Below are 13,294 nucleotides of genomic sequence, written 5' to 3' on the forward strand. Positions count from 1 at the left end.
TAAAAATCTCTGACCTAGCTCCAACTAAGGCACAAAACCTTGCTCATACTATATAACATACTGATTTCTGTTTCCTGCAATAGAAAAATATTTTTTCTAGGTCAAAAGATGATGAGGTTAAAAAGACTTAAAATGTGTCTAAGTCATGTGAAAATTATAATGTTCACTGTAAAAAAAAAAAGTACTTAATAATAATATGTCAATACCAGTAATATCAGAATGAAAGAACAACCTAGTTCTTTGTTGCTACTCACCTTTTATTCACTTTACATAAAGACAAGAGGCTTTAAGGGTATGCTTTAATTCAGTGCAACCAACTAAGTGTTACTTCATACTACCAATGTCTGGTTTATGAGATCATTATCACATGTTCTTAACATCTTTCATCTGTGTCAGGTCTACGTGATTCTACTTTCCAAGTATTACCATTGCAGAAAGTCAGTTAGTGGAGAGTGGGTCCTGGTGGCCAGGAGGGAGGGGTTTGATGGGGTGTTTAGGTCTATAAAAAGAATATACCTCATGGGAGCGATGTCAGAAACATGGTGGAGTAAAAAGCTCACTTTGTCTCTCCCCTTCCATCTACAACCAGGAAAACATCTGCAACTCAACAAAGGTGCATCTCTGCCCAATAGGACACTGGAGAAATCCACACATCTGTACATCTAAAGGTGGGTGGACTGGAACACACAGAGGAGGCAGACCCAAGAGAAGGCGGGCCCAAGGGAACAGTGGAGTCAGTGCCTGCAATCCCAGCCCTATGACCGTGGCAGCTGAGCCCACAACTTCAGAAAACCCAGCAGCAGCAGGGGAAGCAGCACACGCCAGACTTTGGTCTCCTGACTGTGGCTCTCGGCCACACGTACCTGGGCAGCAGTGGCAATAGACCCTGTCCCTCCAGCTGCTGAGGCACCCACGGCCCTGCCCGCTCCATCCGCAGTGGCAGAGCCCAAGACCCTTACAGTACCCAAGATGCTGTCAGCGCCTGCGAAACCCTGTCCTCCTTCCCAACTGTCCCCCTCCTCCCACAGCAGAGCCGATGTCTCAGGGGATCCCAGACCCAAGGGAAGAGCCCACCAGCCCCATGACACAGCAGCTCCAGCAGAGGCAAAGCAGCAACCACCCCAGTGGCACAGAAGAGACAATGAAGGCTGGAGCCATATCTTTAGCAGAGACAGTGGAGGCTGGAAAGCGTCAACTCTCAAATATAACCAGAGGCAGCTCAGGTAAGAGAAACCAAAAATTTGTGTTATGGCGCCACCTACCTCTGAAAACAAAAGAAAGCACTCTGACTTCTGTCTTTTTAAATACACCAGCAGAGGAACAATTCATTAAGCATCATAAAGAACCATGGTAATACTTGTGATACCACAAAAAGAAAACGGCAAGTCTCCAGAAACCAAACTAAAAGTCACAGAATATTAGAATCTAACTGATAGAGAATTCAAAAGAGCTGTCATGTACAAACTCAACAAGATACAAGAAAAATCAGAAAGGCAGTTTGATGAGCTCAGGAATAAAATTAATGAATAGAAGAAATATTTTACTGAAGAGATTGAAACTTTAAAGAATCAAACAGAAATTCTGGAGCTGAAGAACTGATAAAGCATGAGATGAAGAATGCATCAGAAGACACTGGAAATAGAGCCGACCATATGGGAGAGAACTAGCAAGCTCAAAGGCAGAAATTGAAAAATGATACAAGTACAAGAGGAAAGAGAAACAAGATATAAAAAAAGTCCATGAAGCTAAAAGAATGCCTAGTCACCTCCATGCAAAGATCTTCTCCAAGACACAACATTAAAATAGCTGAAAGTCAATGACAAAGATTTTTAAAGACAACCATGGGGAAAAAGGCTAGTAACTACAAAGGAACCTCCATTAGGCTATCAGCAGATTTCTCAGCAGAAGGTACAACACACAATACAATGAGAAATCACCTCATACCTGTCAGAATATAGGTATTATTAAAAAGATAAGAAATAACAAGTGTTGGCAAAGATGTGGGGGAAAGGAACCCTCATATATTTGTTGATGGGGATTGGTATAGTCACTATGCAAGACAGTATGAAGATTTCTTTAAAAATTTAAGATAGAACAACCATATTATCTGGCTATCCCACTTCTGGGTATTTATTCAAAAACTATGAAAACACTAATCTGAAAAGATATTTGCACCCAACATGTTCATCACAGCATTATTTACAATAGCCAAGATATAGGAACAACCTAAGTGTCTATCAACGGATGAATGGATAAAGACGATGTGGTATACAGACACAATGGAAAACTACTCAGCCATAAAAAAGATGGAAGCTTGCCGTTTGTAACAACACGGATGGGCCTTGAGGGCATTATGCTAAGTAAAATAAGTCAGAGGAAGACAAATAATGCATGATTTCACTCATATATGGAATATTAAAAACTAACAAGGTTCAATAAGCACTCAATGAAAGAAGTAGCTAAGTCTGCTGAAGAAAGTCAGAGAAGGCAATGCTTGAGCTGACCATGGAAAGAAGAGGTGGGGTGGGAAGAATTCCAGAAAGAGGAAACAGTATGTATTTTTAAAAAAGAAAAAAAAAAGGTACTGAGACATGAAACAGTAAGATATACTCAGGGAACTGCCTATTGTTCCAGATAAGCACACTGCAACATTAATGAAGAAAGAAGAAAAAACAAGATAACCCAGTAACATAAGTAGCTTTACGAGGGTCACTAGCCACAGGCCAAGCTCTCCGGCCCTACGACCTTTCAACACCCTGCTCCCTGACTGGAGCTGTTCTGCTGGCTGACACTTGTCCTTCAGAGCTCAGCATAAATGTCACTTCCACAGTGAGGCCTTTCCTACTGGTCCATAACCATAGTGATTTCTCCTGTTATTTCCTCCCATGGAACTCCACTACAGATGACCAGGTGTGCAACTATATTCATCTATGTGTTTACTTCCTTGAAGCCTATTTCCCCTCCACCACTCTGTGATGGTGGAAATACGTGCTTGCTCATCACTGTGTCCCTACTGCCTAGAAGAGCCCACAGCAGGTGCTCATTAGTTACTGGATGAATGAAATAGAGGCTAGAAGCTCTCTGTTGGAGAAAAGGCTCTGAATTAAACTATTCTGATGGGATTTTGAGCAAAAGACTTCAAAGCAAGACTTACAATAATGAAGAGCTGGGGAAGAATCTGACTTATGATAACTTGATTTTGGTATCACAACAAACTGACCGGGAAGCACATCGATACCTGACAGAGTGCTGTTTGTACTGATGAGAAAGACTTACTTGCAACATTTCTTGAAATTTCAAAATTAGTTATTAACAGTCATACTGGGGACAATACATGAAGGACATCAAAGTATCATTTCAGCATGGCCCATGGGGAGACTAAGAATAAGGGACCCAAGTTCCAGTCCCAACTCTACAATTCAACTGTGTATTTTAAGGCAATAGTTCTCTCCAAGGGCACATTTGAAAATTTGTGAGGGTATTTTCCATCGTCACAGTGATGAGCTGCCAATATTAACATTTAGCAGTTAAAGACCAGAGGCATTAGATGTTCTGTAATGCCCAGAACAACCCTATAAAACAAAGTTCAATCCTGCATCTCACAAAATTTCCAAATGTCTCACCTCACATTCAGGTGGGTGAAAAAACTGATTTCTAATTATCTGACCTTAGAACCTAGTCCATCTTACATTACAAATACAAAATTCACTCAATTTCCAGGAAGACAATTACCTTGTAGATCAAGGGCAGATTATACTTCGTTTTATTGTTCACCATTTTGAAAAATTCCATCACTGACAGCAGTCCCATCATGTATCTGAGTCACCGACTGATACCTGGCATCTCTGTCAGCCTACACTTCTACCTGTCACATTCACAGTGATTTGATTCGCAAATGTAAGTACCTGACTACTTATGCAGTCATATTATGCATTTACATATTAATATACCGATCATTTTATTCTAAATTAATTTTTAAATGTCCCTTTTATTTTATATTTAGGACAATATGTAGATTTATTAGAAAGAAGGTGGCTTATATTATCTATGAATTTCTTTCAGGATAGTAAAAGGGAGGGGTTGTTTATAAAGTATTTGGTTAAAAAAAATGAAGCAATGGGCCTGATAAGGTTGAGAACCAACTTAGAGCAAGTTATCTAACTATCCAAAGTCTCTTCTTTCACCTACAAAAACAGGGGATGTAAAGAAACAATCTCTTGGGCCCTGTGTCAGCAAAATATGACAATCCTATGGGACTACATGTCCAACAAAAGCTCCCTCTGCACAGGTATTGTAGAATTCTTTACACGTAGAGATGAAAGATATGGCCCTGCCCAGTATACGTGGACTCTAAGCAAAACATGAGAGCAGAAGGTGGACAACATTCACTCCTGACTCTACTTAGGATGGAATTAACCACTAGCTGCAACAGAACATCACAGCACTGCCAGTATTTGGTAGATTGGAAATTAATTTTCCTTGAAAGTTAAAAACTAATATTAACGCAAAACTAACTTCCCTTTAGATTTCTGTTAGAGCACAGTCCTACAAGCTGTAAGTCCTAAAAAGGACACAAAGACACAAAATCCTAACCTAAAAACAAACATTGCTGAGAGGAGCTAATTTAGAAACACAAAAGAAAAATTAATTTCTGAAACACAAAAGAAAAATTAAATATCTTCTAATTAGATGTAGGCAATGCCAATCACACAAAGGGAAATTATGAATATTTTTTAATAAAAATTATCTAGGTTTAGAATGAAAAATTAAAGGTGGAAAAAACACTTCAAAACTTGAAAAAGTTAAATAAATTAAGAGCAACCTAAAAGGCTCCATCCTACCATATCAATAATCTAAAGTATATTACTTTGTTTATATAAGCATCTTCCACATTTCAATAGCGTTTCTTTTCAGAGTGTTTCATAGTTATTATGGAAACTGAAAAAACAAACATTCATAAGCAATTAGTTTTGCAATTCTAAAACAAGAATTTTTTAGCAATTTTCGGGCCAAGGATTAGATACCAAATAAAAGCAATGAGTGCTACTGTCATTATCCTAGATGATTCTAAGAACATTTTGAAAGTGAAATGATACCTATATATTCCATACTCCTAATCAAACCCTCAGCAATAATAAAAAGAAATAAGGTAGCCCTTAAAAATACATAAAATACATAACTTTTTTAAAGAAGGTCCTTGGAAAGCTTGCTAAACTAAAAATAATGGTTTACATTTTATTTGAAAGCAACTGGGGAAAATGTAGACTTTAATTCAGGAAAAGCTCTATGGAAAAGGCCAATTAAACAACCTCCTTAAGTGAGTTTTAAATGGAAAGTACTTGGCAACAACTTTGGAAATGACCTTGATACTTCATTCTCTGGTAGTAGCCAGTAGTAGGACAGCCTGAAGCAATCAGCAACATTCACAAATGACCAGCTTAGAAAACACATCAATGTCACTGTGTTCTATTGTCAGGCTGGAAAATTTACACACCTCAAACTCAGATCAAGGACCACCTCCTCTAAAAAGCCTTTCCTGACCTATTCCCTCCACTTCCACATCTATCCATCTTTCCAGTCAACAAATACACAGCAAATGTACAATGTATTGTCCTGTAGTGTTAAAGACAACTAAATCTCTAATGCATCTAAGTCATTCTGATAAAATTCCAGGTTTGGGAATCACCAGCATAAAGGCAGACTTACCTACATCCTGTTCCCCTTTCCTCCTGTCACCATAGAAGCGGCATCTCTTTCTCCTGTCTAGGCTAATCCTTCTACTCATTACCTATCTAGATCCTAGAAGATTCCTATGCACAAGAGCAGAAAGACAAACTGATCCACTGGATGACTGATCTTGGGCAGGTGACTTAAGATCTCTGAGAATAAGGATATGAAAATATTCACTGCATAGACTTTTTGTGAGGATTAAGTGAGATAATACAGATAATTATCTAGCATGGTGTTTGTGAGATAACAGAAAATTTTATACTAGTCTCTCTGCCCCTTGTTCCTGACACAGGATGTCTGAAACTCTTACAAATTCCTAAGTGGTAAGAGCACTAGGAGCATCTTTTGTTCTAATGAAGCCACTCTGGGTGGGCTCCTGGATGGCTCCCAAAAAGACTAAGCCATGATTATATGCTTGGAATTTCCAGTCCTACTCCAATTGACCAGAGAAAGGAGAAGGGCTGGAAATGGAGTTAATTATTGATCATGCCTATGTAAGGAAGCCTCTATAACATCCCAACAGCATGGGATTCGGAGAGTCTCCAGGCTGGTGTACACACCCACATACTGGAAGGATAATGCACCCCAACTCCATGGGGACAGAAGCTCCTGGGCTTAGGACCCTCCCAGACTTCACCCTATATCTCTCTTCATCTGTATCCTTTATTATATCCTTTAATAAACTGGAAAACATAAGTGTTTCCCTGAGTTCTACAACCTGTTCTAGCACATAATCAAATCTAAGGAGGAACCTCCAATTTGCAGCCGAGTCAGACAGAGATTCTGGGGAATCTGGGGACCTACTGCGTGTGATTGCCATCTGAAGTGGGGAGGGCAGTCTCAGGGAACCGAGCCCTTCATCTGTGGGATCTGACGCTACTTCCAGGTATATAATATCAGAACTGGGTTAAACTGTGGGACATTTAGCTGCTATCGCAGAATTGCCTGTGTGGGAAAACATCATACACATCCGGTATCAGAAGTGTTGTGTGATAGTAGTGTGAAAGCAAAGGAGAAACACAGAAGACTGGAGTTTTTCCAATCAGTCTCCCATACAGCAAAGGCTCAAAGTCTTCCCCTTTCTCCCACACTCAACTGCAGAAACTTCACTCCATCCATTTTCACCCCTTTCTCTGGAAATGACTCCTTGTGAGTACGTAAACATGCTAAAGTCTTCCCCATATTTAAGAAAACAAAACACACACACACACCTCTGTCAACCCCATGTTCTCGGTCACATCTGTTTCTTCTCCTATACCAGGAAGCTCTAGGAAAGTTTGGTTGATGTCTACACTTTCCGTCTCCACCTCCACATCTTACATTTACACCCTATGCAGGTAACTTACACTGATTGCGCCAAGGTAAATAATATTCTAGTCGCTAAAACCAACAAACAATTTTCTTACTCTCATGGACATCGCCCCATTCTAAGCTTAGAAGGTCTCTTTTCAGCATGATACTGACCTTCAGGCCGTCCTTCTTGGAAAGTCCTACTCCCTTTGCTTCCCAGGCATCACATTTCTGGTTTCTCACCTACATCCATTTTTACCAGGCTAGTCTTTGCTTCTATAGAAGAGAACTTCATTTGTCCACACCCCATTGCCTCTAAACCAGAAATTATGGCATTTATTTTATTTCCAGCAACATCTGTTACAGTCTTAGAAAGAAATCAACCTGGAAATTCACTATTCTAATGAAATGCTTCCAGGCATTCTTAAAATGGAATCCATCACAAAACTTTTAAAAAGTTACACTAGGTAAGAAGGAAGAACATTTTTAAATGATGTTACCCTTCAGTTTGAGACTCACTGTTTATTCTGGTACACACACAATACATTTATGCCCATACCCTCTCCAACTTCCTCAACCACAAAAACATGTGTTCCCACACACCTACCCACTTGTATACGTCACAGAATATCCCCCCACTTGGATACAAATGCACCCCCAGATATGCAAACGCATAATGAACAGTCAGCACAGTCAGTTCCATAGGTAGGTAGACAAGCAGAAAGGTACATGACTCGATGAGCTGGAGGATGAACAAATCTAAGTCACAAAAGATAAAATTTGGGGAAAGTTATAGGTGAACAAGGGAATAAGTTAAGCATCTAATGCTAGAATAGTGACATAGATCAGATGGTGCAAAGAAACCTTTGTTGCTAGTGTCACAACCTTAGAGAAACTAACTTCTGGGGCCTCATCTGTAAAACAGAGGCTAGAATAAATGATTCGGTAAAAATTCATTACAATTCCAAAATCCTATGATTCTACAAAAAAAACTGGCTTTAAAACAAATTTATTGCTGATTTTCACTTACAGTTTTCATTGTTTATTATTATTTAAATCACAATTTCCATACTCATTATACAGCAAGGACAAGGTCTGATGTGGGGCCCTTAACTTTGATAGTCCTAATGATAAGTGCTATCATTCAGGGGTTAAAAAAAAGTACTCAGAGGGGTACGGAAAAGGGATATTTGACTCTGCCTCAGGAAACTGTGGCAGGCATTGCAAAGGAGGTGATATTTTAGCTGAAGGATAAGGCATTTAATAAAAAGTTTCAGTTGAAGTTTTTCTGGAAAGTGATGGAAACCCAATTATAACCTAACAGTAAACAAATAACATTAGACTGCTAGGAGTCTATTTATTTTCCTTTTTAAGCAGGTTCCACTGGAAGTAGTTTGTTCTCTGCTGGTGGAAAGGAATACAAAACAAGAAGGGAATTAACACTTTCATTTGTTTCCCACTTCTGTGCTGGAGACTGAAGTTCTATTTAATGGAACACTGAAATCTGACACATGGGCCACTTTTTAAAGTGATATCCACTGTGCTGCCTGCAGATCCTTTCAATATCATTTTTAATTCAGAATGTGAAAATTAAAGCATAATTTTCATTCAGATTAAATAATAAACAGAAAACCAACAAAGTAGCCAAACAGGTCTATGAAGAAAAAAAAATGCTTTGCTAAACTAAAGTCTTAACAGTATACTAAGATTTTGTGAATTTTATAATGGATGTTAATACGATGTATTCTACACCCAAGTGAAACTTTACATGGCATTATGACAAGAAGTGGGATTCGAAGTCAGTCTTATATTCCTGACCAGTGGTAAGAATGGAAGAAAGAAGTTAATTTAACTTCATACTCACAATTTTCACACTTAGGCTTGAAACTCCATGATCGTGAAGTTCATCCTCAAACAGGAGAACTTCTTCAAAAAACTTAATCTGTTCTCTGGCTTTCAGTTTCTCTGTATCTATATGATCTGTCGTAGGTACAACCTGAAAGAAAAAATTTAAGAAGGGACACATTAAAAAAAAAATTTAAGGAGCTAGAAAAGTAGGAAAGCAGTATTCCTACCAGTCTTTTCTGCATAGTCAGAGCACATGGTTCTAAATCTAGGTGTCATCAGCAGACAAGAAAGTTGAAATATATGCCTTGTCCCTGAAAAACCTAAGATGGCTGATACTATAGCTTTACAAAACACAAAGTCAAAATTCAACATCTTTCATGTTAAAATCATTAAATAGACCACATTAAAATTAAGTACTCTATTTGTCACCATGAGAAAATTAACCATCTGAAAATTAGTCAATGTAATTAATTATTACTATCACAGAAGTTCAAGGCAGTTTCATGCTGAAATGCACATCAAAACTACAATAAGGTATCACCTCACACCAGTCAGAATGGCCATCATTAAAAAGCCCAGAAACAATAAATGCTGGAGAGGGTGTGGAGAAAAGGGAGCCCTCCTACACTGTTGATGGGAATGTAGTTTGGTGCAGCTGTTATGTAAAACAGTACGGAGATTCCTCAAAAGACTGAAAACAGACTTACCATATGATCCAGCAATCCCACTCCTGGGCATATATCCAGAGGAAACCTTAATTCAAAAAGATACATGCACCCCAATGTTCATAGCAGCACTATTTACAATGGCCAAGACATGGAAACAACCTGAATGTTCATCAACAGATGACTGCAAAAGGAAGATGTGGTATATTTATATGGAGTACTACTCAGCCATAAAAAATAATGCCATTTGCAGCAACATGGATGGGCCTGAAGATTGTCATTCTAAGTGAAGTAAGCCAGAAAGACAAAGAAAAACATTGTATGATATCATTTATATGTGGAATCTTGAAAAAAAAAAAACAAGAGCTTATTTACAAAACAGAACCAGACTCACAGACATAGAAAATAAACTTGTGGTTAAAGGGGGTGGGGAGGTGGAAGGGGTTGGAAAGGAATAAACTGGGAGTTTGAGATTTGCAGATAGTAACTACTATATATAAAATAGATAAACAACAAGTTTATACTGTATAGCACAGGGAACTATACTTAATATCTTGCAAGAACTTATGCTGAAAAAGAATATGAAAACGAATATATATATGTGCACATATGACTGTAACATTATGCTGTACACCAGAAATTGACACATTGTAAACTGACTATACTTCAATAAAAATACATATTTACAAAAAGCAGTTTCATGCTGTAAAAAATCTTTTAGGACATTCATTTGGAACTTAAAAAATTTTTCCCATTAGAATGACATTATATATTTTAGATTCCCCAACCTAACAAATAAAGTGTTTTAAATAATGAGGTAAATAAGAACTTTTAGAGAAATTTTGAGGGGAAACTCCTAGCATTCCTAAGGGCTTTAGAGGATACTGGCAATTTTTCAATGTATTACTTTGCAGCTCCCAGACACATATTTACAAAACCCAACAAAAGCAGCAACAGTATCAAGGTTGGTCACATCAGTAGCTCCCTAAATGCAAATGTCTCCTAGTAGTAGTGTGAAAGTATGATTTGTGGTATCATTCTTTACTATATCCAATTTCACTACAAAATGTTCAGCTTTTCTATTCTTTAACATAGTTGTATCATAAATAAACAACAATGCTTGTTAAACCATGAGTGTTCAGTAAATGGTAGCCATTATTTCACTTCACTTAGTAGCTGTGATTAGATCATGTGTTTGACTCATGGAAAGAATTAAGACATGGAGAGTAGTTTGAGAAAACTGGGCAAGAATTAGAAGAATATGATAATAGGATGTTCAAGAGATTACACAGATTTTGTGGGAAAATGGTCTAAGAGTATTGAGTGATTTGGGAGGAGGGTGGGTGGCTGCTATGAAAGAAACTAGCAGCTTGTATATGATTCCCAAGAGGTAAAAAAAAAAAAATGTCCATAGTTCCTGCACTTTCACCTACATTTTAGATGACACTTTAGCCCTCGGCAACTGTATTCCAACATGTACTTAGAGCAGACATGAGACCACAAGTGAAGCTGCCACTGGGAGGGGAAGGAAGGTGAGGGGTAGGGTTAGGGCAGCATATAGCCAGCCCCCCACATCACTGGCATGTTTGTGATCTGTTTAAGACCAATGTTGGTGCCTCTAGGATTGCCTAAGGGCATAAAACTTCTGATAGTACTAAATAAACACAGCTTCTGAATTCCTTATTTTTTATTTTATTTTAGTTCAAAGGAACACATTTGAAAGATTCTCCTTATAGACACACTTGACTTCCAAAAAATTAATCATTACATGATTTTCTCATTAGTAAATGGCTACTTCACTAATATGTCATATGTGCCTTCAGCAGGTGGCTGGTGAACATGAATCTGTCAGTTTTGCCATTTACTTGTTCTTATAAAATGTTTGAAAGAAAAAGAAAAAATAATTAGATAACACATGGATTAGGGAAATTCATTATATTAGCTTATCTATATACTGTTTTTTTGATTTACAAGGATAATTATGCATAAAGTTTTTATTTCTCATCCATCTCTCTTCCTCAACCCCACTTATCTCCTCCCTGAACTTGAGCATCTGAAAAGTGGAAAAAACAAACATAAAAGCAAAAAACAAAACAAAACAAAACAAAAAAAACAGTTAAACTTAAGACACACTGAAAACTTTTAAAGCTTCCATCATTGTCAAAATTAGTAACCTGGACAAACCCTCCTGCTGAAGACAATTTTTAAATGCTGGATGGAAAAACAAAAACTTCTTAAAAGCATCATATATCTAGGCACTAAAGAATGACTGGACTGCGATTTGGAAGAGGACTGGAGCCCAGAAAAGTGAAAGTGAGCCTATAGTTGGCTGGCTTTGGCCTTGAAGCATCAGCCAAGGGCTGATGCGAACGAGAGGCTAGGCTCTGCTAGCTTTTGCTGCCACCACTGCTCAGTGTTCACTAAGGGCAAAGACCTTGGCGAATTCCCTGTCCCACTCTCAATTTGGGGATGACACTCTAAAGTACTTCACTGGTTTCACACCTTCTTATATTAGAGGCCTACTAAATCACAAATCTGGTTCCAGACTGGAGGTTAGCAAACTAAGACTTGCAGGCCAAATGTGGCCCCACCTATTTTTGTATGAACTGAAACCTGAGAACCGTTTTTATATTTTTCAAATGATTGGGGGGAAATTTTTTAAATAATATTTCAGGATACATAAAAGTCACATGAAATTTAAATTGCCATGTCCATAAATAAAATTTTACTGAAACACAGCTGTGCCCATTCGTATGCATATTGTCCGTGTCTGCTTTCAGCTACAACAGCACAGATGAGTAACTACAACATAAACACTATGGTCCTCAAAGCCTGCAACACTTACTATCTGGTCCTGTACAGAAGAAGTTTGCAGACCTATGCCCTTGACTATGAATGTCCTCAAGTGCCTCTCAAAAATACACAAAAATCCTCTCTGCAGGAAACCAGAATCATCCTGGGGTTGGAAGAAAAATAAGAAGGCATATTAGGAGCCTAGACGCCATAAACCAGAACCAACAAGAAATAACAAGACAATAAAAGACAATATTGAAAATACGAGGCCCAAGCTGTAAAACAACAATGCGCGCTAGTTTCAAGGAAATAAAAGCTAAGGTTGAAAATTTCAAAAGATACTAGGGAATATTTTCTTAGAAGCATTATGATCAGGAAAGGTCCTGCTGGGGGGTGCTTGCAATGTTCTATTTCTTTTCCTGGGTGGTTACATTTCACAATTCATTAAACTGTACCTTCATGTTTTACCAACTTTTCGAAGTTATTTCACAATTTTTAAAAATATATGGAGCAATACAAATATTCTTGATACCTTACAAGGAAAAGGAGTCTTGGTCACATCTTTCAAATGGAACTGCCCTCATATCATATGGAGGCTTATCATAAGGAAACTACCTGATATAAATATTTTTAAATTTATCATATAAAGTTAATCAACAACAAATGCTAAGAATCCTATGTCACATTTCCTTTTAAAAAATTACTGAAAACAGAGTGTGTGTGTGGGCATACACATCCTATTAGGAACATAAAGTGAAATTGCTGTGTTTTATAATCACTTCTTTCTTTAAAAAAAAATGGAGATACAACTCCCATACTATATAATTCACTTTTTAAAGTGTATAATTTAGTGGTTTTTAGTATATTCACAAGACTGTACAGTCATCACCATTATCTAAACTCAAAAAGAAACCACCATACCCATTAGCAGTCACTCTCCACCCTCCCTTCCCCTTGCCCCTGGAAGC

General features: G+C 37.9%; 1 protein-coding gene across 4 annotated transcripts in view; it reads right to left on the reverse strand.

The window, feature by feature from the left end:
* The window catches only part of TIPRL (TOR signaling pathway regulator), a 28,839-nt gene that overhangs the window by 6,127 nt on the left and 9,418 nt on the right, over nt 1-13,294 (reverse strand). For 2 of the 4 annotated variants that reach the window (XM_072946177.1, XM_072946176.1), the window contains exons 4-5: nt 12,379-12,489; nt 8,885-9,016 (exon numbers count right to left, since the gene is read on the reverse strand). In XM_072946177.1, coding sequence (XP_072802278.1) covers nt 8,885-9,016; nt 12,379-12,489 — 243 coding nt within the window. The remainder of the gene's footprint in view (nt 1-8,884; nt 9,017-12,378; nt 12,490-13,294) is intronic. The other 2 variants (XM_031688736.2, XM_031688735.2) reach the window with 1 other exon arrangement.

The sequence above is a fragment of the Vicugna pacos genome, chromosome 21, assembly GCF_048564905.1.
Source record: "Vicugna pacos chromosome 21, VicPac4, whole genome shotgun sequence".
Lineage (NCBI taxonomy): Eukaryota > Metazoa > Chordata > Mammalia > Artiodactyla > Camelidae > Vicugna > Vicugna pacos.